General features: G+C 50.0%; 3 protein-coding genes across 13 annotated transcripts in view; all 3 read right to left on the reverse strand.

The window, feature by feature from the left end:
* The window catches only part of NHEJ1 (non-homologous end joining factor 1), a 78,545-nt gene extending 66,259 nt beyond the window's left edge, over positions 1–12,286 (reverse strand). Inside the window, exons 1-5 of one of the 6 annotated variants that reach the window (XM_004762800.3) lie at positions 11,881–12,286; positions 9,224–9,400; positions 8,345–8,557; positions 2,125–2,263; positions 1,463–1,521 (exon numbers count right to left, since the gene is read on the reverse strand). In XM_004762800.3, the coding sequence (XP_004762857.1) occupies positions 1,463–1,521; positions 2,125–2,263; positions 8,345–8,557; positions 9,224–9,400 (588 nt within the window). In that variant the 5' untranslated portion in view covers positions 11,881–12,286. Of the gene's footprint in view, positions 1–1,462; positions 1,522–2,124; positions 2,264–8,344; positions 8,558–9,223; positions 9,401–10,846; positions 11,173–11,196; positions 11,738–11,880 lie in introns of those variants that run through there. The other 5 variants (XM_004762801.3, XM_004762799.3, XM_004762798.3 and 2 more) reach the window with 5 other exon arrangements.
* Positions 12,287–13,002: 716 nt separating this feature from the next.
* On the reverse strand, positions 13,003–21,992 carry SLC23A3 (solute carrier family 23 member 3). 4 transcript variants are annotated; one of them, XM_004762802.2, is made up of 13 exons: positions 21,155–21,988; positions 20,344–20,560; positions 20,049–20,206; positions 19,797–19,894; positions 19,512–19,585; positions 18,696–18,877; positions 18,259–18,382; positions 17,989–18,103; positions 16,782–17,035; positions 15,907–16,012; positions 15,432–15,599; positions 13,899–13,994; positions 13,003–13,803 (listed from the first exon to the last, which is right to left on the reverse strand). In XM_004762802.2, exons 1-13 carry the CDS (start codon positions 21,298–21,300, stop codon positions 13,514–13,516), a joined length of 2,028 nt encoding a protein of 675 aa, XP_004762859.2. In that variant the 5' UTR covers positions 21,301–21,988; the 3' UTR covers positions 13,003–13,513. The 4 variants fall into 4 exon arrangements, with proteins under 4 accessions (XP_004762859.2, XP_012917027.1, XP_012917029.1 ...); XM_013061573.2 differs by lacking the exon at positions 19,797–19,894 and having other exon boundaries at positions 17,989–18,382; positions 21,155–21,990; XM_013061575.2 differs by lacking the exons at positions 19,797–19,894; positions 20,344–20,560 and having other exon boundaries at positions 17,989–18,382; positions 21,155–21,992.
* Positions 21,993–22,496: 504 nt separating this feature from the next.
* On the reverse strand, positions 22,497–27,840 carry CNPPD1 (cyclin Pas1/PHO80 domain containing 1). 3 transcript variants are annotated; one of them, XM_004762807.3, is made up of 9 exons: positions 27,696–27,840; positions 26,733–26,820; positions 26,173–26,281; positions 25,553–25,634; positions 25,270–25,390; positions 25,056–25,184; positions 24,424–24,485; positions 23,941–24,058; positions 22,497–23,728 (listed from the first exon to the last, which is right to left on the reverse strand). In XM_004762807.3, the coding sequence occupies exons 2-9, from the start codon at positions 26,799–26,801 to the stop codon at positions 23,183–23,185; spliced, it is 1,236 nt and encodes a 411-aa protein (XP_004762864.1). In that variant the 5' UTR covers positions 26,802–26,820; positions 27,696–27,840; the 3' UTR covers positions 22,497–23,182. The 3 variants fall into 3 exon arrangements, with proteins under 3 accessions (XP_004762864.1, XP_004762863.1, XP_004762862.1); XM_004762806.3 differs by lacking the exon at positions 27,696–27,840 and adding an exon at positions 27,056–27,672; XM_004762805.3 differs by lacking the exon at positions 27,696–27,840 and adding an exon at positions 27,051–27,672.
* Positions 27,841–27,912: the final 72 nt, after the last annotated feature.

Consider the following 27,912-nt stretch of genomic DNA (forward strand, 5'->3'; position numbering starts at 1 on the left):
ACGTTAAGGCTAGAGGAAGGCATTTTGGCAATCCAAAGTCATTCTCTGTGACTTAAAGCATAAAGTTCATAATGAAAAATATCAAGAAACCAAGCTAGAGGGGTATGTGGGCACTGGATCAGGAAGGGACCTTCTGCTGGGCTAAGAATAAGCCTTGCATTGTTTAGCTAAGGGGCTGGGGCAGGGAATCAGTATGTCGCCCCCAGCCTGTGTTAGCCTCCTTAATATGAAGACTTAGAGACAGAGGAAGCTATCTGACAGAAAAATGGCCGAGGAAATCTCTCTGTGGCAAGTCTAGGTTTAATGGTCTCTCTTTCCCCATAAAGACTTGAAATCTATTCTACTTCAAGATGTAACAGTGTGAGCTTCTCTTCTTCTCCAGAGTTAGACTGCTTCAGTAGATGGACTCAGCACTCAACTTGCCTTTTTTGTTCTTAGTGTTAAGCCCCGAAGCATGATGGCATCTTTGCTCAGCCAATGTACAGAGGCAGAACAGAAGGTTCCAAGTCAAAAACACCTGCTTTCTTCCTGCCCAGCCCTGGGAAAAATATCAGTTTCATATTCAAAAGAAATATGAGTCACAATCCTTGTCCACAAGGGATTTACAAAGTAGCCTAGATGGCAAGACAGAAATACGAATGATCTATACAGAACACGATATTATAATAGCATTATTTGCTTACATAGTGAAGCACCAACTTGGGTCACATGTATAATTAGAAAAAAGGGCAATAATGCTAAGGTACCAACTGTACAAGCAACAAGTCCTAAAAGAGTTAGAGAAGGAGAAGATCAATATTGACTGGTATTATCAAAGGTCACTATTATTAATACTCCCCCTGTTTGGCATTTAATAGATGTTTCTTTTGGCCAAGCTTAATCCTTAGAAGGGAAACCTAGGCAGAAGCTTCTGACAGGCCACAATTATCTACTCCCCATTCATTCCTTTGCCAGTCCCCTTGTATAAACACTGTGATTTTCCACAGCCTACTGTGCCCACAAGACAGTTCCCAAATGGTAATCCTGTGCTTTTCACCTTCCTCTGCTGTGGGATATTGGAGGGGCCCAGACCAGTAATAATGACTAGCCCCCCCACCCATTCTATAATCCAGACCTGCGATCAGATCTTAACAAGCAAAAATGGACCAACTGGTCAACCAAACTTTCCAAGGTTAGGGAATTCTAAATGAAATTCCTAGGGATGTGAACAGAGAGATGTTTTTACAAATGTTGACCAGCCCACTTCTGCCTTTTATATTCTTGCCCCTTATTTCACCCCATCTTCCCCATGGGCATCTCAAGTTTTATCAGATTTCTATAGGCAACTTATCCAGAGAAAGGTTTTCCAAGCATGCAAGCCACCTAACACCCAAAATGCAAGTCAGTACTCAGGCACCTAGAAAGAGAAAATAAAGCAAAACTGTGCAAGGGGAAAGGAAATCCTTATCGTGATATACTCTACCTCTACCATAAATTGTTCCAAGAAGGAATTTTCTTCAAATGGCTCTGTCTTCAACCGATCTGTAATAAGAAGGGATACAGAAAAGAAATATTAGTCTTAGGATGTTTCCTGCCTGTGAGAAGGAAAAGAAAAAGAGCCCAAGATTTCTGGGGAGGGAGCACAAACACGTGCAACACCCAGAGTCCACTGGGAGAAGGGATGAAAGTATGTGAGGGAACAGGAGGCAGAGGAGAGGGCAATCAACCACACAGGACATGTCCAGTGGCGTGTACACTCTAGGCATTCTTCCTGCCACAAAGACGAAGGTCGAACTGAATTTTTATTCTGAAGCTGGAACTGTGCTTCAGAAGGTCCCAAGTGTGTGTTGCCTGCCCCCACTCCCCAGTTTTATACAGCTGTTGGCCCTTTTCCAAGGTCTGTCCTTGCCATTGCCCAGGGCAGGGCTGGATGGGTTACAGCATCTATGGGTGACTCGGGTGCCAGTCGGGTCCTTGAGGCAGAGGGAAGTGTCACCGGCATCAAGTCTCCAGTTACGGTCAGGACCCAGCACCCCACCTCCTCGGGGAAGCACCCCTCTAATGCAGATGACCCTCCCCTTTCCTGAGTCCCTTTGACCATCTGTCCCACTCCCCACCCAACACCCCCAAAGAATGCCCTCTCACCTCGGCTCAGCACAGCCCCACTCTCCTGGTAGTCCTGGATCTCTAGATCTTTCATACAAAGCATGGTTGCTAGCTCCCTCACTTGGCACTGCAAGGTCAGACTCATGCCCATGAGAGGACGAATCAGATGCTGGGAGACCTTTCATGCAAGAGATACCAATCAGCCAACAGGCATGGAGTACTCCCCACTGTTTTAGGAACTAGAAAAATACTGCAAAATAAATGTTTTCACCGGAACTTACCATTTCATAAGCAAGGAACCCATTGGCATGACTGTAACAATATAGTAACAAAATAGGTAGGTGAAAGAAGTTCAAGGGTTTTCTTTGTAGCCTAGATTAAAGGGTGGGAAGAACAGAGGAGGACACGTGGAGAGGCAGCCTGGGGTGGTGATTTTAAAAGGTTGGTAAGAGAAAGGTGTTGCTTCAACTCTCCACAGAGCAGGAGACAAAAGCAGAAGATCCAAGTAGAACTTTAGGAAAGTGGGCGTGGCTAAAACAGAGTGTGCTGGCTGGAGCATAACATTAGACAAAAAGCAACAGACAGTAGAGAGCCTTGGAATTTGTCTCGGATTAGACCCAGACACTGATTACAAGCCAGTTCAGGGCTGACGATAGCCCAGAATGAGCCCAGAGTTTCACTCTGCTCCCAGGAAGGTCACAAAGTCTGAGATCATCAGGACAGAAACCAGCCAGTCCCCGAGAGGCCAGCCTAGGAAGGAAGAAACTCGCCAGCACACCTCACTCCTAGGTGTCTTCCAAGGTAAGAAGGACACAAGCATGAGCACACCATTGTGCCGCTGGGACTGTGTTCTCACGTAACAACGTATAACTATAGAGAATAATCCACCCGCACAAGGTGTCCACTAGCCTGAGAAAGAAAAAAGCCTTAGCCAAAGAAAATAACTAGAATCATTCATCTCTTTGTGAGTCCCTTTCCCTTCCCCCAAAGAGATGAGCCCAAGGAGTCACCATGAAGAAATGCCCAAGATCAGAGGTCAGCAACTCATTCCGCATGGGCCAGGGGGTCAATATTTTCAGCTCTGGGGCCCATACAGGCCGTCACAGTGCTCAGCTCCACTGCTGCAGCAGGAAAGCGACCACAGACAACATGTAATACATGACGGTGGTGGGTTTCCAATGGAACTTTAGAAAAACAGGCAGCACTGGCCATCGTCAGCCCACCCCCCAGGCTTCTCTAAGGACAGGGCACAAGAGAAGAGATTGGGGGAGGTGGGGGTGGTAAGGGTTAGAGCCTGCAGCTTCTGCACCACCACCAGGACCCGGCCAATGCAGGGATACTGATGCAGAGTAGAAGACCAGAAGTCAAATGTAGTTGTAAACATCCGTCACTTCTCACCATCATGCTGCACACCCCAAGCTGGCCCTGGTCCTCAGTTCAGATCCTGAGGATAAGCAGGAAGTACGCTCAAAATGAGACCAAAGATCTGCTTTGGGAACATTCACCTGCTCCAGACCCAACCCTCGTTCCTAGGAATTGTTTGGTTAGGTTTGATCCCGTTTGGGGGAGATCAGGAGGAGAAACAGGGGACTCCTCAGATGAAAGCAAGTCAGTGTTTGGAGCGGGGAGCTGAAAGTAATCAAAGTTGGTAACCAAGGAGCATTGCCTTCCCTCTGGTGACAGCCCTCAAATAACAGAAACTCCTTAAAGGGACAACCAGCCTCTCTCTGGGAGCCCACCTTAACAGACATCTCTTTGAGTGGTGGTAAATCTGACAACATGAAACAGAATGAGAAACAGTTATTAATCAATGTCATGTCTAATTAAATATGGTAAGGCCAGAAGTTATTTATCAGACTCCGATGTCTATATAGCCAAATAAATAAATAACAGTTAAATATTTCAACTTCTCAAGTAATTTCATAGAATTGGTTATGTCACTCTGAATCACTGGAGTATAACTCATTTCAAAGTTAGATGCCCACTAACACACTAACTTAAATCAGAGATCAGTTAATTCGGACAATGCCTGTGGTTGAAGTACTGGGTTTCAAAGCAAATCCACAGAAACTACAAAGAAAAATCTTGAAGTGCTTGGGGAGGTGAGGAAGATCCTCACCCCTTCATTTAAAGACAATGAAGAGTTGTGGTTTCACAAGTCAATTCAATAAATACCTACTGTGTGCCCAACACATACTGTGACCCCATGAGGCTTCTGCCCCCGAAGAGTTCACAACAGTTAAGGAGGTCAGGAAGTGTGATGGATAAGGAGGCAGGAGTTTCCAATCTTTTCCAGAGGAAATCTATTTATAACATACCCCCCCCTCATCTGCAGATTTCCCATTGAAACGTAGACAAGCCAGAGGCGGGAGACCCAAATGGCTGTTAGCAATCCCAAGATTTATTCTATCAGGTTTGGATACAGCGACAAGGGCAACAGACTGGGAATTAGATCTAGATTCTAGCCCCGACTCTCAGAGCACCCAGATGTGAAAATGGCTTAATCCCAAGCGCTCTCATGGTCCTTAGGTTCTTCAAGGAAAAATTAGGGAGTCAGAGTATTTGCTCTCAAAGGGCCACAATAATGCTAAAGTTAAGTAATACTATGTATGGTCTTGGCTTTAATCTAAAAGCTCAATTAGGGGCACCTGGGTGGCTCAGTGGGTTAAAGCCTCTGCCTTCGGCTCAGGTCGTGATCCCAGGGTCCTGGGATCGAGCCCCGCATCGGGCTCTCTGCTCGGCAGGGAGCCTGCTTCTACCTCTCTCTCTGCCTGTCTCTCTGCCTACTTGTGATCTCTGTCTGTCAAATAAATAAATAAAAATCTTTAAAAAAAAAATAAAATAAAAGCTCAATTAAAATCAGCAGTAAGGTGAGGACTGGCATCCCCACTTTACAGATGATGACGCCAAACCTCATAAAAATGCAATGACTTATCCCAGGTAACACAAACAGTCAAAGGGGTGGAGCTGAAGGACAAATTCAGTCCTGCGGGCTCCAAAGCCCGTGGGCTCTTCCTGCCACAAAACAAACAAACAAACAAAACAAATTAAAAAACAAAACAAAAAAACCTGAGGCTGTGACTCCTAGAAACTATAAAATGGCCAAATTTGAAAGTCAAAAATTGGAATATCAAGAATTACATTAGGAAAGGAAAGATAACTGCAACACCACGGAAGAAATGACATCTGCTCCAAGGAAGAACGGTGAGGAGGAAGAAGGGACGAAGGAAGCCGGCTGGAAGTGGAAGAGTAGAGACCTGAGGCTGTAGCCATCCCATCCTGTCCCGCACAGCCTGAGAACTTAGCGTGAACCCACCACCCGCGGTACTCTCCTACTCTCCTGCGTGACTGGTAGGAATTTACATGTGCAATCTCTCTGGAAGACAATCTGGCATGAGCGGACCAAGATTAAAGGTACTAATATTCCCTTTTATTTAAGTTTATTTATCTATCTATTTATTTATTTATTTTAAGATTTTATTTACTTATTTGACAGAGAGATCACCAGTAGGCAGAGAGGCAGGCAGAGAGAGAAGGAAGCAGGCTCCCTGCTGAGCAGAGAGCCTGATGCGGGACTCCATCCCAGGACCCTGAGATCATGACCTGAGCGGAAGGCAGAGGCTTAACCCACTGAGCCATCCGGGCGTCACTAAGCTTATTTATTTATTTAAGCTATCTCTATACCCGATGTGAGGCTCAAACCCATGACCCCAAGATCAAGAATCACATGTTCTTCCGACCCAGTCAGTCAGGTGCCCCCAAACATTCCTTGTTTCAGCTATATTCCACGGCTGGGAATTGACTCGTACATCTACACTTAGGAAAAGTAAATTACAAGGATAGTCACTATGTGTAATAACAAAAGAATGGAAACAACGGAGGTGTCTACCGGTAGCCTGTCAATTAAATACATGTTGATATATTCATCAAGTAAAGCTCTCTGTTACCAGTGAAGAATATTAAGGCAGCTTTTCTAAATATGTTACGGTTTTTAAGTTTTTAAGTTTTCACTTTTAATTAAGTGAAAAGAGCAAGCTACTCAGCAGTGTGGATAGCATGTTGCCATTTATGAAAAGGCACATGTCCACCCAGATAGGTATTTGATGGTGTAAGTATATATACATACTTGCGTACATACAAACCTACTTACGGCTTTAAGAATGCACAAGAAGATGGTATCAGTAGTTGCTTTAAATAAGGAAAATGAGGGACTAGAGAGAAGAGTAGAAGGACCTATTTTTTCACTCTAGACCCTTCTTCAATTCTATTTGAAATGTTTGCCTTTTGCATGAATTGCTCATTGAAAAAAAAATGAAATAAAAACCATCACAAGAATGAGTAACAAACAAAAATTAGGACTGTGTGACCTCACAGACACACACACAAGCCCGAAATAGTGTCCGCCTACATCCTTGACCGTGTCCGCTGGCTCTAACATTTTCCCTGTAAAGCTTCCTCAGCCTCAGGGGTTTCCCTGGGCTGGCATGCTTCTTTTTTTAATAGTATTTTATTTTACCTTAATGTCTAATTGTTCACCAACTACCCAATGGTCACTTCTCCCCATGGCCAACCAGGACTCATTCCACTCCAAACACTGACGCTTCTTTTCTTATGGCAGCTTCCCAACTAGAGAAATTTGCCTAGAAGGGCTAACTTTCCTTTTATATATCATTCTTAGTGACAACATCATCATTCTTTACTTTATTATTTTGGGGGCAAATAAAAAACTACTAGAGCCCCTCAGCCTCCTGGCGGAACTACGTCCTCGGTCTCACTATTCTGAATTTCTAGGGCTGCCTGATGTAAAGTGAGACTAGTTGTGGCAGCAAAGAGGTGTTGGTCCCAGAACAAGTATTATTGAGGGAACAGCGCCCCCTGGTGTTGCTTAGAAAAAGTGACAAGGTTTTTTGAGCAGAAGATGTAGACTAGCACAAGGATGGAAAATTTCACAAAAAACACAATTAAAATCAACAGTTGGATGACTTTGGAGAGACTTCAGCCTCAGCTTCCTACTCTGGAGACGGAACAATACTACTTATTTTGCAGGACAGTCGTGAGGATTCAGTGACAAGAAATGTTCAGAAATGTATCTAATGCTGGTGTATTATCAATCCTGTTGCTGTTAATAAACTATTAATGAACTATGAATTGTTAATAAACTATGAATTGAATCATGCTAAACCCCTGCTTGAAGTTTTTCAGTGAATCTCCGTTGCCTTTAGGGTAAAATCCAAACTCATTAGAATCCCTCAAAATCTGACCACTGCCTACCTCATTTCTCACAACTCCCTGCAGTCAGGAAATTCCCCCACTTGTCCCACACTTATACATCTCCCCACCTCTCAAAATGCACTCTAGCCTAGAATGACCTCTTGATCTTCCCCCAGTTAGTTCCTACTCATCTTCAAAACTCAGCTCAGAAACTCTCTTCAATGGGGCTCCTGGGTGGCCCTGCTGGCTAAGTGTCTGACTCTTGATTTCAGCTCAGGTCATGATCTCAGCGTTGTGAGAATCGAGCCCCATGTCGGGATCTCTTAGGACATGGAGCCTGCTTAAGATTTGTTCTCTCCCGGGTGCCTTGGTGGCTCAGTGGGTTAAAGCCTCTGCCTTCAGCTCAGGTAATGATCTCAGAGTACTAGGATCAAGTCCCGCATCGGGCTCTCTGCTGAGCAGGGAGCCTGCTTCCTCCTCTCTCTCTGTCTGCCTCTTTGCCTCCTTGTGATCTCTGTCTGTCAAATAAATAAATAAAATCTTTAAAAAGAATTAAAAAAAAAAAAGATTTGTTCTCTCCCTCTACCCCTCCCACCTCCTCTCTCCCCATCACTAAAAAACAAAACAAAAACCCTCTCTTTTCCAGAAGGTTTTTCAGACCTTTAATCATCCTGAGTTTACCACAATCAAAGAATTTACCGTATTTTAACCTATTCCCTGTCTGTCTTCTCACTAGATGATGAACTCTAGGTATAGGCTATATTGTTTTAGATCTGGACACCCAACAATTAGCCCATAGTAGATGCTTCATAAATATTAAATAAAGTAATGAATAAAGATACCCAATAAAGCAGGTAAACCAAACCTTTGCCTGGTCCCTTTGCAAAGACAGGATGTACCAGTCAAGAATCCGTTTTGCCTTCTGTCTGGGCAAGGAAAGTTTTCTGGTTAAAGAAGAATGTCAAACTCAAAAAAATAAGAGCACCCAAGAGCCACCTCAAAGCAGCTGGCATTCCCCTCCCCAACTCCACAACTGAATTACACTCACCAGCGAAGGGCTAGCTGGGATGCAGTGGAAATTCCAATAAAAGGGAAGACCTGAGAGCTCACTGCGCACCCGCAGTATCAGTGCCTCGCCCACGCGGTCACAGACAAAGCTAACTTTGCTGGGGCAAGCAGTGTCCTTCAACAACGGGCAGAGCAGCTCATCCAGATGACAGAGTAAAGCCGCAGGCGGGGCAGTCAGCCGCTTGTTCAGCTCCTAAAGAGACAACACGAGTTGGACAGAGTAAGGGTGCAAAAAGGAAACCGACTTTCCCCTAAGTCCCAACAAAGGAACTTCTGGCTAAAGTGAAGACAGTGGGCTTGAGAGGAAGGGAAGACAAAAACAGGGGAACAGGAAAGAAGAAAACAAAAACAGAGAGCGACTGGCCTACTTCACCATCCTACCCTGTACTGTAACCAGTGCAAAAATGAACACACAGACAATATGGAAAGATCCTGGGGGGGGGGGGCACCTGAGTGGCTCAGATGGTTAAGCATCTGCCTTGGGTTCGGCTCATGATCCCAGGAACCTGGGACAGATTCTCTTATTGGGCTCAGACCTCGGATGGATTCCCTCCTTGGGCTCCCTGCTCAGCAGGGAGTCTGCTTCTCCCTCTCCCCCTCCCTCACTAGTTTTCTCTCTCTCTTTCCCTAATAAATAAATAAAATCTTGAAAGAGAGAGAGAGAGAAGAAAAGAAAGAAAGAGAGAGAGAGATCTCAGGGCTTTAGGTAGAAGGGCAGGACATTGGAATTGTCCCAATATGATTCCTCATCCCTTGGCAACCTACAGGTCAGCAAGCTGGCTGATGTGAACATACCCTTGACCTTCACTAAGATAGAAATCTACTACCTTCCCGCAGCAGAACTTCTCTTCATGCTTACTTTGGCTCGTTGGCTGACCACACAAGTGTCCACCTGTTCATGCCACACCTGCTGGAGATCTGAAACCAGCAAGGCATACCCCTGTCTGGTGATATACGCCTTGGCCAGGAGGGAGTTCTCAGCAAGTTGTAGCCAGGCCCACGGCTGCATCAGCAGGCCTTCCTCCAGCTCCTCCATCTGCAGAAGAATCTGGATTTAGGGAAGTACCCCAGGACACTATAGGCCTAGGGACAGTGGCCCCACACAAACAGGGCTACAGCAAATCAGCCTTGTGAAGGACTCCTCCCTAATAAGACAGAAGGTATACATTTACATCTTACCCCCCACACACACACATATCCTACCCCACATATAACCAGCTCTTACCCCCCCACACCCTATATCCTACCCCACATATAACCAGCCCACATATAACCTTACTATCTCTTGGCCACTAAAATCTAATTAGAATTTTATGTTATTTTTCAAATTAACTTCCTAAAGGGTATGAAAATACCTTTCTTCTGTAGTGTTTAAGCATTGGCATGTTGGTCTCAGTATTTCTGCTTTCTAACAGGTGGGAACCTAAGCCATTCTTGTCTCTTTATCACATTCCTAATAAATACACCATGCTACCCTTTCCCAGAACTTCTAGAAAAGAAAGAATAGTTCTTGTCTTACAAAACATCGTAAGTCGGAAGTGTCATGAGCAGCAAATTCAAATTATTTTATCATTATCTAGAAACGAAACTCTAGGTCTCAGATTTTCAAGTATATATAATATACATATATTATGTAATAATATATAGCAATGTATAACAATATATAATATTATATATAGTTATTACATAATAATTATATAATAATATATAATATAGATATCTAAATATTTATATATACACAGATACGTACATTCCCAGAGACAGGGATTCTTAATCTAGAGTCTATGCATGTGAACACTCTGGAATTATAGGCAAAATCTGTGCATACACACAGATAACCATTTGGGAGGAAGAGGTCCCCAAATTTATCAAGTTCTCAAAGGGATCAATGACACACAAATAAAGGCTAACAAACTCTATGTCCAGAAGCAAACAAAAAAACCCCAAATCCCATTTCAAGAACCTGGATGACTAAAAACATAAAAACAAGGCACACCATTTCCCAGAGATGGAAACAATTAACTTCTGCTTCACTCGTCCCCCATACACCCCTAACCCAAGGTACTGCCCTCAATGACATCACACCCTAGAACTTCTGGAAATCAACTCTTCTGGTTCAACAACTAAATTTGTAGTCTTAATCTAGTAGATGTTCAGTAACTATGGCTACTGTACAGGAAATTCAACCATTTTTCCTGTTGGCGGGGAGTGATACAACTTCTTCACCACTTCAGTCTATAAATAGAAAGTGAAGTGAGGGGAGTGCCTTAGAATATAAAGAAAATAGTGAAATTTCTAGGATTTCATTCGCATGATTAACACGGTTCTGTTCCTCCAGTCATTTCGATCATGGTCTAAGCCCTAGTTCCTCCAACCATAACTTAGTTTTTGATGCATGGTCTTGTAACAACACTTAATTTGTGCAGTCAATAGCTGGGTGAAAAGTATATATTGTGATTTTTATTCGCAGCAGCCTCACAACCTTGCGTTTGGAGGATGGGACATCAGTCCCTTCCCACGGGCTGGTACCACAGGGAAGGGATCTTGGAATGAGTAAGCTCCCCGTCACTATAGAGTTCCACGTTGCGAAAGGTCACAAATGCAAGTAAACAAGTGAAGCCGCCAAACCCTTCTGTCCTCTGTAGGCGCTCTGCAGTATGTCTTGTAAGAGTGCCCCAAATTGGGTTGATTATCCTGGCCCATCGCTTCGGAAAGCCTGGGAGCTCAAAACCCTCAAACAGCATGATTGTTTTTTGTCCTGTTTGGGGCAGGAATTTAAACTGTGCTCAGGATCAGGCCCCATAGGAAGGTCTAAAACATTCAGCACCAGACCTGGTGTCGGCTGCTCCCACAAAGCGCGTCCTGTTGAGTCCAAGACCTCTGTATCTCATTTTTCCCCCTTCAAGGCCGCCTTTAACTGTCACGATAACTAGATTTGCCCGTGCGTTATTCTAGAATGAAGCGGGAGAGCGTCGAGGGCCAGCAGGAGGTCGCCAGAGAACCCTGGTCTGCACAGAGTTCCGCCCCTCGGCAGAGCTCCTCTCTCAGCGCAGTTCCCCCGTCATCCTGCAGAGGGCAGCAAGGCCCCAGCGACCGTCTAGACGGGGCCACGCCCCGGCCCTCTGGTGGGGACCAACCCTCACTCGCTTTACCGCAGCCCCACCCCAGGAGCCCCGCCTGGCGGCGTAGTTTCCATCCGACCTCGCTGCGACAGCACCGGCCGCACCGAGACAAGACTCCGGGCCCCTCGAGGGTAACAAAGCGGACCACCAGTTCCTTTGCAGCACCGAGGACCCCACCACCAAGCAGCTTCACAAACCCCGCCTCGCCGCCGGAAGGCGGGCTGCGCACGCGCGGCGCACGCGCGGCGCACGCGCCCCGCCCACCCCCGGAGGTCGCCGCGGCTCTCAGGCCGAGCGCCGGTCCCCGCCGGCTAGCCCGCGCAGGGTCCCCGGGGTCCCTCACCGCCCGGCGCCGGCCGAGTCCCGGCCCCGGTTCGAAACCCGCTCCACCTACCGTGAGGGGCCGCGAGAGCTCCAGCCCTCCCCGCGGCGGGCTGGCCCGCGCAAACCGAAAGGCCTAGGGTAGAGGCCTTTCGGGACAGAGGGGCGGGGCCCGGGCCCAACGTGGGCGGGGCATCTGGGCCCTCGGAGCGGTCGGATCGACGTCTTAGAGCTGGGGGTCCGCCGCGCCCTAGGGGAGCCGGAACGGGACTGGGCGGCCGGCTGCTATAGGACCTGAGGTGGTGGTGGGCGCCCCTCGAAGTCGCGCTGGCGGAGTAAAAAGAATGCCAGAGGAGGTTCGGGAGAGGGCTGTCTGGATTTGGACTTGTCAGTAAACTAAGATCACTTCCCTCCCTTACCTGTCCAACCGCTTGTTTTGTTTTAAATCTAATGAGGGGCGCCTGCCTAGTTCCGTCGGTTAGGCGGCCGCCTTCAGCTCAGGTCACGATCTGAGGTTCCTGGGATCCAGCCCCGCGGATCCTTGCTCAGCAGGGAGTCTGCTGCGCCCTCTCCCTCTGCCCCTCCCCCCACCATAAATAGATCGATCGACAGATAGATATTTTAAAAATAAATAAAATAAGGAGGTTGAACTTCACTAGATAATCTCTCTGGTCCTCACCAGCGTTCCAACCGTTTCAGAGAGGATCCTTCTTAAATGCATAAATCCCATCGTTTGACCTCATCCTTTCTCCTGTCTTCATTTCTCCTTCCTTTTAGCCCCATATTTATGCTCCATCACCACAGAAAAACTTGAAATCCCTCAACTCATTTTCTGCTTTGCACAATTTATGGTTTTGCTCCAGCTGGATACCTAAGCTTGAAATACTCTCGCCGCCCACTTTACAGGAGCAAAAATCCTCCTCCCGTCAAGGCCTCGATTGGTGCTGCTTTTTTCAGAAAGCCTGTGTTTGCCTCTATCCACAATCAGAATTAATTTTTTCTGGGGCGCCTCGGTGGCTCAGTGGGTTAAAGCCTCTGCCTCAGGCCATGATCCCAGGGTCCTGGGATTTAGCCCCACATTCGGCTCCCTGCTCAGCGGTGAGCCTGCTTCCCCCTCTCACTCTGCCTGCCTCTCTGCCTACTTGTGATCTCTGTCTGTCAAATAAATAAAGTCTTTTAAAAATATTTTTTTTTCTTCCTTTTGGCTTCCATAACATTGTTTTAATTTTTATTACAGGCCGCCTTAACCTTAGATTTTAGTTAGTAATCACATAGGTCTTTATAATGATAGGTTCCCTAAGAGGGCAGGGACCCTATGTTATCTGCATCTGTAGTTCCAGAACCTTGCACATGGAAGGCCTTCAATAAATATTTGTTAAGCGAAGGCTGGGGTTTGACCATAGATAGTTCAGATGCAGAATCTCATTCATTCGATCACAGCCCACTAAACCGTGGCCCTTGCCTGGAACGTGGAACAGTTAGGCCTAATTAATGTTTGTTGTTGTTATTAGGCCTAATTAAGAAAAGGAAGGGCAACACACCTATTGGGAAATGAGACCTTTAGGTGGGCCCATTTCTCATAGAAACACACACACATGCGCAAACACACACCTTCTTCTCAGGAGAAATTAGAACTTGGGAGCTGACTCTCCAGCAAGCTGGGAGATACGGTAAACTAACCAGGGAAGGAGTAGGACTCCCGGTAATCACTGGGACCCAAGCTCTTGGCTAGACTCAGGACACTGCTCCGCAAAGCCAGGCAACAAATCAGCTGTCTCTCCTGGCTCAGAGGGCCCTCCTTCCTCATTCCCATGGTCTTCAGGCAGCGGGCAGAGGCAATGGAGGGGCTGGGGGATACAGTTACGCAAGTTTTGGGTGGGGAAAGGAAGCTCATACTCTTTGGCAGCCTTCTCTCTGGACTTCTGAGGCAGCTGAGCCTCTTGGGCAGTGAAAGGAGATTGCAGCCCTTGACCTAGGCCTCGCTCAAGTCTTGTGCCTGCAAAAGAAAGGTTTGTCAGGCTATTGCTCTACCCAGGAAGAGAGAACATCCTGGCTCCTCCCCCACTGTGCTGGGGCCTGGCCTCAACTTACCAGGAATGGTGTTCTCTAAAAGGAAGCCTAAGAATCCTGCCAGGAAGATGGGCTCTGTAAGCACCGAGCGCAGTAACACATCCAAGGGACTCCAGCCTATAGAGGGTTGGGGCCAGGCAGGAAGGGAACTCTGATCCTGTGCAGGGTCAATGAGTCTTATATTCCTAGATCTCAGTCTACGTCGTGGGCTGAGGACAGGTCTTTCTGAACTGTTATCCTATCTTCCTTCACCTTTGTCCCACTATTCTCTATTTCCCCCACCTAGGCCCTTCTCACAAGTTCCCACCCAGTCCATCATCCTGTATTCTGAGTACCCACATGCCCTCCAGATAGATCCAAAAAGTTAGGTATTGGAAGCCCCAGCCATTGGGGTGCTGGGGTGGTTCAGTTGTTTAAGCGGCCGACTCTTAGTTTCAGCTCAAGTCATGATCTCAGGGTCCTGGGATCAAGCCCTCATCAGGCTCCCTGCTCAGTGGGGAGTCTGCTTGAAGAATCTCTCTCTTTTTCTCTCTCCCCCTCTGCCCCTCCCCCCACCAGCAACCTCTCTCTCTAACTGAAAAAAAAAAATCTTTAAAATAAATAAATGGATAAATAAAAGCCCTAACCTTACTTTCTGCTTTTTTTTTTTTTTTAAGATTGTATTTATTTAAGAGAAAGATCTCACACAAGCAGGCAGAGAGGCAGGGGGAGAGGAAGAAACAGACTTGCTGCTGAGCAGGGAGCCCAATGTGGGGCTCAATCCCAGGGTACTGGGACTGTGACTTGAGCCAAAGGCAGACACTTAACCAACTGAGCCACCCAGGAGCCCCTTACTTCCCAATTCTTACCTTCTATGCTCTAGCCTGGTTTTCTGAACCTCAGTACTACTGACATTTTGGACCAGATAATTCTTTGTTTGAGGGGGCCTGTCCTGTGCCTTGTGGGATATTTAGCAGAACCCCTCTAGCCACTAAATACCAATAACAATCCCCTCTTCTGTTTGTAAGAACCAAAAATGTCTCTGGATATTGCTGAGTATTCCCTGTGGGGCAAAATCCTCCTCAATTGAGTGCCACTGCTATTGGCTAAGCTGCACTAACCAACTGAGGTATTTGCTGCTCCCCGGAAATACCCTAGGTCTTCCTACTTCTAAGTCGTTGTTTATGATGGTTCCCCACCGGAAATGAGCTTCCTCTCACTAAATATGTTCAAGTCAAACCAGCTCAATGTTATTTTCTCCATAAAATTTAAGTTGGATCATCTCAAACAGAAACTATCTCTTTTGCTGCCGAGCAACCCAGCTCCTTATCTGAACCGTTCCTGCTATGTCTGTACATGTCTTCTTTCTTTCACTGGACTGCAACATCTGGAGGCACCTTGTTTCCTAAGAGGGTAGTCTGATGCTCAATAAATGTTTGTTAAACGAATGGATGAACTATTTACGCCAAAGCCCAGAAAAGGGTGTGGGACCTGGAGTCTGGAGAGCTCCAAGCCTCCAGTTCTTGTTTCCCAATCCCGTCCAACCCCCCTTCCCAGCCCTCTCCTTTCTCCCACCTGTACTCAGTAGGACCGGGGCCTCTCGAAGCCATCTTGGCAGCAGCAGGGCCATGAAGATGGAAAAGCCAACAATGAAGACATTCCGCCCAGAGTCAATGTCAGCCAGGTGGAAGCTGGAGAATCCAGCAGACAGAACCACGGCCTGGGTCACCCCAAGCACCCCACCTGTCTCATAAGGAAGTAGTTAAGGAGGTTAGGAAGGGCTAGAATAGCAGAGAGGATTGCAGGGTGGGGCAGGTGGTGATGGAGATGGACGACCAAAAGGCTCATTTTCCAATGATGCCAGAAGCCCGGTCAAGAGATCAAGATGTTGGGGGTGGGGGGGATGAGGGCAGCTGACACACACAGCTATCAATATGTCAGGGGATGCTGTTCAGAAAGAGAGGTGGCCAGCCACACCCAGCCAGTTGGGCTGTCCTGGGAGTGGGGTCAGTGCTGGTTCAATACCAGGCCTGCTGATACATCCACTCACCAAGCACAGGCAGTGGGATGGCGGTGAGGAGCTGGGCCAGCCTCGGGGAGAGCCCAAGCCCCACGCAGAACAGTCCCACCAAGTACACCACTCTCCGAGAGCCAGTCTAGGTGAAGAAGAGATGCCAGAAAACACCACCTCTTCCTCGACTCTCCAAGGTTTTTATCCAGCTGGCGCATTCTCATCATTTGGATCCCAACTCAAACATGACCCTCCCAAGAAGCACTCTACCTGAAGGCTTCTCCTTTTCTCAACCGCTATCCCACTACTACCCTGCTTTGCTTTCTTTTTCTTTTTAAAATATTTTAAACTTTTAAATGCTTTGTTTTCTTGATAGGACATATCACTCTGGAATTATCTTACTTTTTTCCTTTTTTTAAAAGATTTTATGTATTTATTTGTCATAAAGAGAGAGAGAGAGAGAATACAAGCAGGGGGAGCAGCGGGCAGAGAGAGAAGCAGACTTTTTGCTGAACAGGGAGCCTGATGCTGGACTCAGTCCCAGGACCCCGGGACCAAGACCTGAGCTGAAGACAGATGCTTAACCAAGACAGGGAGCCACCCAGGCATGCCTTTCTTACTTTGTTCCTTAAATTGTCTGCCTCTCCCCCTCTGAAGTGCCCAAGAGATCAGGGACTTTATATGACTCCCAGCCTGGGTACAGTGCCTGAGGCACAGAAGGAATTTGGTGATGACTTAGTGTCTTCCTCCCACTCCTAGCCCCTTACCACTTCTAGGCACCTCCCTAAATGAGATCATTGATATGGAGTTCCTGACAGAACACTGGATACAGATGGCAACCAGTCAGTGTGAGTTTCCTCCCCTCGCCCAGACCTCCAGCTCCCCCGCCCCCACCCACACCCCCACCCACATACCTGGATAAGACTCACTGTGCCCACGTTGGGGAAGCTGGAGGCAGTGCCCATAGGGCTCCCCAACAGCCCAGCCAGCACGCTGCCCAGACCCTCCAGGCTCAGCCCGCGACTGCAGGCATGTGGAGGTGGGGATGGCAACTGTAGCAGTCGGCCACACAGGGCATAGCAGCCCAGGGAGCTGGCAGAGGCTGCCAAAGCCATGGAGATTCCCGCAGCCAGAGCCCTGGGTGTCAGCAAGGGCCAGTCCCACTCAGCTGGGGAGGGAAAGAGAGCCACCTTGGGGCCAGACTCAAGTCTGGAGCATTCCCCTGCCTCCAAAGCTCTGTGCCACAAGAATCCTCGAGAGCCCATTATTTTTTAAGATAATGTCGGGACAAAACCAACAAACTCAGGATAAAGACTCATCCCTTTGCCATGGTCTACAAAGCTTCATCGCTCACGGCACTCTGCTTCACTTCCTTCACTCCAGATACACTGGCCTTGTTTCAGGCCCTTGTACTTGCTGTGTGGCTGGCTACCACAGGGCCTTTGCATGGGCTCTTCTCCCTACCTAGAATGCTCTTCTCCCTTGCCTTCACCCTGTTGGCTGCTATTCATCTCTCACATCTCAGCTCAAAGATCACTTCCTCAAGAATATTTTTCCTGATCTGTCCGATAAAGTCAGATTCTCCATTATAAGCTATCATTACACAACATACCTCCCCACTGTGACACGTACCACATGCAATTTCACACTTGCTTGGATGACTAAGTAGTGTCTGCATCCCCCAGCAGACAGAGCTTCATAAGTATAGGTACTGTGTCTGTTATATTCATCACCATGTGCCCTATCATCTGTCCAGCACAAAATCAGCAATCAACAGACATGTATCAAGTTGACAAATGAATGGCATTTGTGCACAATGCCTCAAAAGCAATATTTATACATAGGTCACTGACCCAAATGCCTGTGGAGGGTGGTGGTAACAAATGAATAAATTGGGCAATTGGGTATCAATAGGGAGTGGTGGGCTTATAGATGTCTCTTAACACACAACAAAACACCTGTGACGAGGGGCCAGCACTGCTCCTCGGACTGGCAACTCCTCTCCCCTGCGTGTTTTGAGAAAACACAGGATTTAACTCAAATGAAATTCACTCAATCGCGAGTCCGAAGAAATATACCCTTTATTGGAGTCAGAGAGTAAAGGACGAAGAGGAAACCTACCTGGGTGAGGCAGCCAGACCCATGGCACCTCAAGGGAAGCAGACAGCTCCAGGGGGATGATGTGCAGACCCAGAAGGGCAGAAATGATCCACACACAGGCCGCCGGCATCAGCACCTGAGCGGCAAGACTGAGACAAGAAAGAGCCCCTCCACCCAGAACCTTCCAAGCCAGCTTTGAGGGGCAGGCAGAAGCCAAAGGTAGCAGGCTTAGTAAGCGTTCTATGCCAGTCCTTCTCTCATCAACTGGCCCTCCCCCAGACCACCACATACCGAGAGGAGCCGGAAGATGGGAATGGGAGCTTGAGGGGAAGAGTTTGAAGCTGGCCTCCAGCGGCAGGGGGGTAACTGGCAGGAGGCCAGGTGCTGAGAACAGACCACCACGAGCAGGATAAGCCTAGGAGAGAGAAGGAGCTTCAGGAGCAAGAGGAAGCAAGTATCCTGTTGGGGGGAGGGCGGTATTGGAGGTAGGAATGGTAGAATTCCCTTAAAGGGGCCCCAGTGAAGAGAGGAAGGTGGATACCTTGGTGGGGGAGTAGGGGTCAGTGGGAGACCAAATGAATCCAGAAAAAGCTCAGGATTCTAAATCCATGAAGGATCGGCCCTGCTCAGACAGCTGCTGAGTTGGGGAGGAGGGCCAGCTGCTCTGCCCACCCCCAGGCCCGCACAACCCACTGGCCACCACCCCATGCCGGTCAGGAATTACGTACAGTAAGGCCAGGCCCCAGTGAGTAGAGCAGAAGAAGGCCACCTCCCTGTGGGCAGAGAAGCCTGCCACCATCAGGCTGGGTGCCAGCACCAGAGGTCCACAGTGGGGGAACAAGTGGCCAGGCCCCCCCAACAGCCCCAGGGTGCCTTGGAGCAGCCCGGATACCACCACAGCCCCAGACACCTGGAGGAGTCAAGAAAAGCACAAAGAGGAAGCATTCTGCTCAGTGGAGCTGACCTCAGCCTGGACTACTACTACTTCTTTTTTTTAATTTAAATGCAATTAGCCAACATATAGTATATCATTAGTTTTCAATGTCCTGTTCATTGATTCATTAATTGCATATAACACCCATGGCCCATCTCATCATGGTCCCTCCTCCTTAATGCCCATCCCCTAGTTACCCCAGCCCCCAACCCCCCACCCACCACCCCTCCTGAAACCCTCAGTTTGTTTCGCAGAGTCAAGAGTCTCTCATGGTTTGTTTCTTCCCATTCAGTTTTCCCTCTCTTCCACTATGGTCCTCCGTGCTATTTCTTATATTCCACATATGAATTAAACCATATTATCTTTCTCGGCTTGACTTATTTCACTTAGCAGAATCCCCTCGAGTTCCATCCACATCGATGTAAATGGTAGATATTGGTCCTTTCTGATGTCAACCTGGACTTCTTATTGAATTCCAAATTCCAGATGTGGGTCCCTGCCTCAGCTCCTTCCCCCAGACCATCTCAGGCCCCACCAACTGGAAACTAGAACCTCCTCCATCCTGGCAACGCACAGGCAGCCCTCCTCTTCCCCACCCCGAGGCACTTACCTCTCTGAGAGAAGTGTTCCAGAGCCCCAGGCCATGGCAGCCAGACCCCCGACACAGGCGCAGCACAAGGGAGGCTGGGAAAAGTGGGGGGCATGGAGAGGAGAGAATAAGTGGGACAGAACCCCAGTATTCTGCCATCCTAGCTGGGGCTCGGCACAGCTCCAAGACTCCAGAGCCTAGCCGTTCCCCTCACTGCCCACTCTCCATCCTGCACCCACCTACACCTGGAGGCTCCGACTGGCAGCCCCACCCCACCCTCACCCCTTGCCCTTGCTCTGTGCTCACAGTTTCCAGGTGTCTGGATGGCCAGAGGTAGCTTCTGGCTGGTCAGCACCAGAGCAGGGACAAGGAACTCTAAGGATGGAGCCTGGACAAGAGGGAGCCTGTAGGAACAGCAGCCCTGGCAGGTCTAGCAAAGCATGGCAGCTCAAAGAACTTCTCAGGCCTCTCCTACACTCACACGAGTACACACACACCTACACACACACACACACACACACACACACACGCCCCTTCTCTCCAGGGAGTTCCCCTCACCTGCTGCCTATCCAGACTTGCAGGGTGGTGGACACACCACAGGAAAAGAGGCTGGAGGCCAAGAGCTGGGCAGGGGAGTACGAGAGTTCTCCCGGGGGGAGACTTGGAAGCAGGAGCAGGTGGGAGGCCCAGAGCAGAGAAGCCAGGACCAAGATATGCTGCAGGGGGAGGAATGGGAAGGGTGGTCTTCAGAAAAGGGTTAGAAATACCTATTTCCGGAGGGTTTCTCATGCCACTCCTACTCCCCACCAAATGCCTCTTCAGTCAGAACCAGCTCTTGCACTTCTGCGCCTACCTGCAGAGCCAGAAGACAGCTGAGGCCCCAGGGAGGAGGCCCACACTGAGAGGCCCAAGGGTGAGAGGAGGGATTTTGTACATCAGGCGGTGGTGGTGGCAGCGGCGGCGGCAGCAGCAGGGGAACCGGGGCATTCTGGGGGCCCATGGACTGGAGTTGGGTGGGATGGGGGGATGATCGGCTCATGCTGCCCTGCTTGCTGCTTGTCTTGGCTGCCCTGGGCCAGAGTTAAGTAGAGAGTGTAAGAGGTCAGAGTTTGGATGAAGTTAGCTGCCTGGAGTGGGGAGGGGGTGAAAGGGTCAGTGAAGCGGAGCAAAGGGATGAGGGATTTGGGGCAGGACAGGTCCTTTCACCTTTGCCCAGCTCTTGTACAAATTCCATCACCCATTAACTGGGGAGCCACGTTCTGGACCCCTCCCCCCAAGAATCTCCATCTCAATCCAAGCTCTGCAAAGCAGGATAAGGCGGGGGGGGGGAGGGAAAAAGACTTATAAAATATTCCGGGGAGGTTTTTCACTGGAGGCTTTTTTCACTGGAAACCCTGAAATCTGCAGTGATTTGGAAAGATCACTGCTACCCCAGTTTTCAACCTTTCCGGGGCCCAGCCCCCAGGGCTGCCTGGGAAGGAAATGCATGAGTAATATCCTTCCACGGTGCATGGCAACAGTGACCACAACTCCAGACCATTTCCACCCCCAACAGGAAGGAGAAATGAAGGTGATTGATTGTAGGTATTTCCTATGTGAAAGCGGGGGACACAGCTGAACAAGAAGGCGATGGTATCCACTGCCCACCGCTATGTACCACCAACCTGGATGCAGCAGCTATGACGCCAACTGATATTGCTTTCCTGGCCACTGGTGTACCACAAGCTGCGCCACGGCGGGTGACCTGATGTTCCAAAATCATGATCTGGTTCTTGGCAAAGTGCTGCACAAAGCAAAGTCCGGTTTTCATTTACATGTAGGTACATTCCTGGCAAATGGAGTCTTTCTCAAAATGTGCAAAAACAATTTGGTGTTTACGTGTTAAAAAGGTCTGGGTTCAGATAAACAGGCTTTTCATATACGTGAGGTCCTGGGGCAGGGGTGGTTCAAAAGTTGTCTTGGGAATTATTTGTAAGGGAGGGACCTGAAGCTTTCCAGGCTGCTCAGCTGAATGCAGGTTGCATCCCTTCAGATGTTTACCTCCATCAAAAAAATGCCCCATGTTTCGAGGTAATTCCCCTAACGGGCAGTACTACCTGTCCTGGACACCCTGTCCAAGGGCCAGAAAGGTTTTCCTTCTTCCAAGGATAACCCAGCCTTGGACTTCTCTTAAGAACACCAACTACCACCATGCATCCAAACAGACTGGAAGTCAGGTTAGAGAGAGGTGTCCTTGGAGCTTCCCAAGGACGCTTCCCTAGACCTCTCAGGATCCACCACGATAGGGGACCCCCAGAACTTGTGACAGACAGGGCCCATCTCAGGCATGGCAGACTCACTGTCTGTGCCCCACAGCACCCAAGTCAAGCAGCACCAGGGGCCCCAGGGTGCTGGGAGCTGGGTTGAGGGTTAATTTTGAAATGGGAGTCTAATCATTGAATAACAAGGAAGTTTGTTGTTTTTTTAAAGATTTTTATTTATTTATTTGACAGAGATCACAAGTAGGCAGAGAGGCAGGCAGAGAGAGAGGAGGAAGCAGGCTCCCCACGGAGCAGAGAGCCCAATGTGGGGCTCGATCCCAGGACTCTGGGATCATGACCTGAGCAGAAGGCAGAGGCTTTAACCCACTGAGCCACCCAGGCACTCCCCCTTTTTTAAGATTTATTTGGGAGAGAGAGAGCGAGCACGCAGGCACACACATTTGAGTCAGGGGAGGGCAGAAGTAGAGGGAGAGAGAATATCAAGCAGATTCCCCACTGAGCATGGAGCCCGATGTGGGGCTCAATCTCATAAACCTGAGGTCATGACCCTAGCCAGACCAAGAGTAGACTGCCAACCCACTGAGCCACCCAGGCGTCTCTCAAACAGGTAAGTTCTAAAATGGGTTTCTGGAAGAATGAATTGCAAGATGACGGGCTCAGGAAGTAGAAAAGCTCAGAATCCAGATATGGGGTGGGGGGAGGAGGGATTCTTCCAGGGCTGCCGCAGAATTAAGAATCCAGGCCATGCAACTGACACTGTTTATTGAAACCTCAGTTCTATAAAAGCGTGAAAAACCCAGATACAAAGCAGTGGCCAGAGTGGCCTGTGAAAAGAACACCCAGAAGAAGAACGGGAAGAGAGTGAAGGCCAGGAGCAAAGTAGTAAGAAGAGGCTGGAAGACAAAAGGGTGAGGCTGAAGATGTCAGTAGTCCCTGGTTCCTTTAGGCCACATCCAGGGGATGGGTGTGGAGAGGGTTTCCCACCTCCCCCTGCCTTCCCTTGGCAGATCCCACCTTGGCCCTATCTGTCCCTGGCTCTCCTGCTTCAGGGACATCACACAGGCCGCCAGTCAACATCCCCTCCGTCCCTCACCCCACTTTCCCCTTCCTTCCTAGAGAACTCAACAGCAAGTCTAGAACCCAGGGAGGTAGAAAGATGGGGGCTTCTCTGGCTGGTTGTGACATGGCCCTGGTCACCAAGCCAAAGCTTCCCCTGGTACCCTCACCACCCTGGGCAAACAGCCAGCCGCTGAGGTCTAGGAGAGTGAGCGACCTTCAGTCTTTCTGCCCCACAACCCCTTAAGCTTCATCACCTAGAAGGACAGGGACCAGCTGAGGACCCAGAGAGGCGGAGAGGATCTAAATCAAGCTTTGCCCCTCCAGGTTCTCAAGGACTCCCAGATCCTCTTAATGTATTCCCTGGAGGCCTGCCTAGCCTGGGAAAATGAAAGACTTGAGACGGGCTAGTTCCATGACACTGAAGAGGGAACACTGCTGGGGCTGAGGGAGCAGTGGGGGTACTGGGCTCCAGGGCCAGGGTGAAGCCAGGCCATGGGAGTGGTACCCAGCTTTGGGGGGCCCAGTGGGAACTGTACGGTTCACGTGGTGGCAGGCATGGCAGCTTGGGGAGTCTCTCTGCAGCTTCCGGCAAAGGGGACAATTCTGGAGAAGAGTGGGAGGGGAAGGCGGGTCTGGGGGAGGCACTGATGGAGGAGTCAGTGAGGTCAGGAGACTGCCCCACAGTGAACGCAGCCCTGCGTCACCTTCTTGGCCACTGGAGATGTTAATAGGACATGGCAGGCACTGCGGCACGGAAGAAGGTGTGCAGGGTTCCAAGAGGCTCCTGGAGGGCAATCCAAGATCTGGAGGGCCTGGTGAAGGGCTGCAGGACAGGCCCAAGGACTGGTGAATTACGGCCACTGAGGCCACTGCCAAGGCCACACTGCTCACATACGCCATGGCCAACAGGCAGGACAGCTGCGGGAAAGTAAGAAGAGTCAGTACCCAAACACCCTTCCCCCAAAACCCGCTCTGTCTTTAACGCGCCCACCCCTTAGTTTGTCTGCTCAAGTCAGAGCTCTCTTTCACCATCTACTCTCAAACCCCATCTCCTGAGGCCTTCGGCACTTGCTCATCCCGCCCTACACACCAGCCCACACCCGGCCCCTGTCCTTCCCAACCCTCCTCACCTTTGCCAGGCGCTGGCAGAGGGAGCCCAGGGCCAACTGCCAGGCCGGCTGCTCCAGCAGCACACACAGGTCTGTGTAGGTGTACCAGCCCCGCCGCCGCCCCTGCTGCGCAGCCACACTGTGGGCAGGGGAGGAAGACAGAGGGCATCTACACCCCTTCCACAGCCCTCGGTGGTGGCCTCATTCCCCTGGGCAGCCACCAGGACACACAGGGCAACCTGTTACACGTGCACATTCCTAGCCTACCTGTCGATCCAGGAGCTGAGCACGATACTGAGATCTGTATTTTAAATAAGCGCCTCCCACCATTCCCAAGGTGATTACAAAGAGGGCAGACAGGTTTACGAACCACTACCTTGGGCACTTCTCTTTCCTGTCTCCCCCCTCCCCCTCCAGTTACACAGACCACCCCCACCGTTGACTTAAGATTGAGGTCTAACCCCTCAAATCCCTTGAGCCCCTCTGCCCAACTCTAGAACCTACCAGCTCTCCAGCCAGCTCAGCACCTCAAAGATCTCCCGAGGGTCAGTGTAGAGACGCCAGTCCTACAGGGAGGAAGACAAGGGCACCAAGCAAGCTTCAGCGATGAGCCACTGTCACTTAACAACCAGGACCACGGCACCAGCTACAAGCACTGCTCCCACAGACACTGACTTGGCACTTCCCATGTGCTACACTGTTCCGAGAGCTTTTATATATTAACTCATTTAACACCACATTATCTGGTTTCACAGAACATCCTCCATTAAGGGAAAAGAGAGAAAATAATCCTAAGATTGGGCTGTAGGTAGCTCAGAGTCAGGAGGCAGAAGAAGTCTGGATACAAATAATCAGAACCCCATGAGATAAGCTCTGACTCAGAATGTAACATGTAGGGCCTGAGGAACTGGGGGGCGGCGGCTGCTCCATTTTTGGCCTCACCATGCCAGGAACCTCCAAAGGCTGTGGCTGGTCCAGAAGGGTGGGAAGGGAAGCCACTAATAAGGAAAGACACAAGGAGAAGAGGCAAAAAGAGAAACAAAGAAACTACAGAACACTGACAGAGAAAAGCAGAGGATGAAAGGAACATAAGATGAGCTCAGAGGAACTGAGTGAGAGACAGAATGGCCACTCACCATGGCACTCAGGAAGCCCCGCTCCAGGGCGTTGAGAGTGGGCACAGCCACACCCCCTGCAGCTCCCCATTCATCGTTGAATACCTCCTCCTCCTCCCCTTCGTCATAGAGGTACTTACTGGCCACCATCTGCAAAGGAACCAGAAGTGGAGTGGGAAGAGCTGGCGCCCAGCTCCCGGCTCACCAGGGAGATGAAGGGGAGGGGGCGTCCTACCATGGAGATCAGAAACAAGTCAGAAGATGACACGTGCTGTAGGTAGTCGGGGTTTCGGTGCCGAAGCCGCTCAATGTACACCAGGGCAAGCATCATAGCACATGGGGAGATGCACGCCTCCCTGCGTGATGGAAAAGATCCCTAATTAACCCGAACAGTCTTTCCACTCTCACCACTCAGGATGCGCATCCCTGGGTCTTTACATCTTCTCTTTAGACATAACCTTTTCCCTCTCTTTAAGGCCCAAACACTCTCATCCTGTCCCCCTCAATTCTAGGCTCACCGGGACACATGAGCTACGTATTTCTTCTGGAGTCGGCGAATTGGGCTGGGGGCAGCCTTCTGGAGCAGTTCCACAGCAATGTCTGCAGGAGGCAGAAGGAAGCCAGAGTAGGAAAACAACTCCTCCCTTACCACCCTGCCTCCCAACACACCCAGTTTCCACTGCTATCAGCAGAAAAGTCTGATCTGTATGATCTGAGCCTCAGAGACAGGACCACAGTAACAACATAGACCAAATGCTCCCATGCTGAGACAAAAGGCCCATTCTACATTTGAATTTCAGCTCCTTCCAGCAAGGAGGCTTATTTCTGGATCACCTGAAGAAATCACCTAGATTTGTCTTTTGCCCCACTCATCTGAGAAATAAACACCCTGTGAATTTGGGATACATATGTGTGTCTCATATACAAATCAAGAATGATATAAATTTGTAAGACAGCACTGTTTTCTACTCATCTAGACTGAAAAAAAATGTGACTGGAAAGCCAGTCCTTATAACAGGTCCCAGTAAGTTAGCAGTGGCCACACGGTGTAGCTCATGGGGTACACACCTGCCCATTTTGGTGACTGCTGACAACCCCATCTTCAGGCTTCTCACTTGTCCAATCACGCAACACTAACCTGCCACGGGGCTGGAGAGTTCCTCCAAGCTGCAGTCAGCTTCCCAGTCCCAGCCATAGTACAGTCTCCTTCGGATCCGAGCACTCAGTTTCTGGTGCCCGGGGAGGAACTGAAACGGCAGGTGCTGGAGCGTGAAAGCCAGGCAAGGCAACAATAGAGATCCTGGCTCAGGGTGAAATGGGGTGCGGGGCAGCAGGCTCACCCCACTGCTAGCGGGGCCCACGCCCTAACCCGCCCCGTTGTCCGGGTTATATGCCAAGGGCAGCCTATCACAAATGGCAGAGGGGAGGGCAGGAATCCTCCGCCACTGACTGCTCCGCAGGAGAGGTACTCCGTGCAGGTCCCCGGCTGGCTAACCCTATCTCCATTCCTCTACCCCGCGCTCTCCCTCGGGGCCCAAGGAGCCCGGGCCTCGAGTAGGCAAGGCTCGAGCGGCTGCCGCCTGGCTTCCGGACCCAGCGGTCAGGCGAGGTGGCAGCCCCACACGGGTACCCAGGCGAGCGCCCGGGGTCCGAGCTCAAGTACCGACAGGCCGCGGAGGGGGCGGGCCGCCCTCTCACCGTGAAGTCCTGGAAGCCGGTGAGGGAGAAGGTGCCTTCTTCGTCCAGCAGGAGCCCGGCCAGGTCCATCGCGCCGCCACTCGCCGCCCTACGAACGTGGAAGGGGACGCGTGGTGAGGGAGCCGCCGAGCCCTCGCCTGCCCGCCGTCCTCCCCAGCGCAGAACGCCGCCCTTGGCCAGCGCAGCCCCCGGTCCTCGCGCCGGCGGCGGCAGGCGGGGCCGGGCTGGCGGGCGCCTCTTCCTGTTCCGCCCCGGGCGGGGCTCCCGGCTCCGAGATCCGGGCCCCGGTTGCGGGCCTGGGGGACTCGGGGCGCTCACCTTACCCAGTGCGGAGTAGACCCGGCTGCCAGGCGTGTGCAGCTAGAATACCGCGCCGCGCGTCGGTCTCGCGTTTACTAGCCGCAGGGGTGTCGCGGGAGACTCAGCGCCCGGCACTTCCTGCCCCCACGCTGGGCCCAGCCGCCAGCCCCGACCTCCACGGACGAGCCGGGCTCGCCTTCCTCCTGGTCGCCCCGAGCCCGGGCGAGTCCCAGAGCTAAGCCCCAGCGTGTCCTCGTCTGGGTAATAGGAACAATTCCCGGAGAACCATGCGAGGATGAACAAGCCCGAATGACCCTTTCGTAGCAATGCAGATAATTAATGTGAATAAAACCAAAATGCAGGATGAGTAGCTGCTGAGTGTTTTGAAAAATATACACACTCAGAACAATGTACATACAAAACATCGGAAAGAATACAGAAAAAAACAGTGGGTGCACTGTGGTCAAGGTGGCAGAGAAACTTTGCTGTATACCTTCCTTTCACTAGCTTGAATTCTACACCCAATTACGTTTTTTGTGGGGTTACTGCAGAAATTAAATGATCACAAGGGATCATAAAGCACCTGGTACGTTGTGAGCCTCAATAAATGGTATTATGCTCCCTCAAATAAACATCTAAACAGGATTCTATTTTTAAACTCACCCCGCAACCCCGATCTCCTGTTTGAGCAAGGGATTGGAAAGAGTTCCAATACGCGCTAGCAGTAAAGTTTACAGAAGGCGATGAGGAGGAAACAAGTTTTTGAAGTAGGTGAAGCTGTTTTTGAGTCGGTCGAGTCACGCGCCGGTGTTTGTTTATCCGCTGAGGGGAGGGAACTGGGAGGACCAGTAAATCAAGGGCTGAGTAATGGGACAGCCGC

This window comes from Mustela putorius, unplaced genomic scaffold, assembly GCF_011764305.1.
Source record: "Mustela putorius furo isolate JIRA1106 unplaced genomic scaffold, ASM1176430v1.1 tig00000275_pilon_pilon_pilon, whole genome shotgun sequence".
Lineage (NCBI taxonomy): Eukaryota > Metazoa > Chordata > Mammalia > Carnivora > Mustelidae > Mustela > Mustela putorius.

Excerpts from the sequence above, each read along its gene's own strand:
- SLC23A3 (XM_013061573.2), bottom strand. The coding sequence starts at position 21,300 with ATGAAAACCGGACTTTGCTTTGTGCAGCACTTTGCCAAGAACCAGATC. Across the intron at positions 20,561-21,154 it reads GTCATAGCTGCTGCATCCAG|GGCAGCCAAGACAAGCAGCA; the intron begins GTTGGTGGTACA and ends ACTCTGGCCCAG. Across the intron at positions 20,207-20,343 it reads GCTGTCTTCTGGCTCTGCAG|CATATCTTGGTCCTGGCTTC; the intron begins GTAGGCGCAGAA and ends CTCCCCCTGCAG.
- CNPPD1 (XM_004762807.3), bottom strand. The coding sequence starts at position 26,801 with ATGGACCTGGCCGGGCTCCTGCTGGACGAAGAAGGCACCTTCTCCCTC. Across the intron at positions 26,282-26,732 it reads CCGGCTTCCAGGACTTCACG|TTCCTCCCCGGGCACCAGAA; the intron begins GTGAGAGGGCGG and ends CTGCCGTTTCAG. Across the intron at positions 24,059-24,423 it reads CTGAGCTGGCTGGAGAGCTG|TGTGGCTGCGCAGCAGGGGC; the intron begins GTAGGTTCTAGA and ends CCCTGCCCACAG.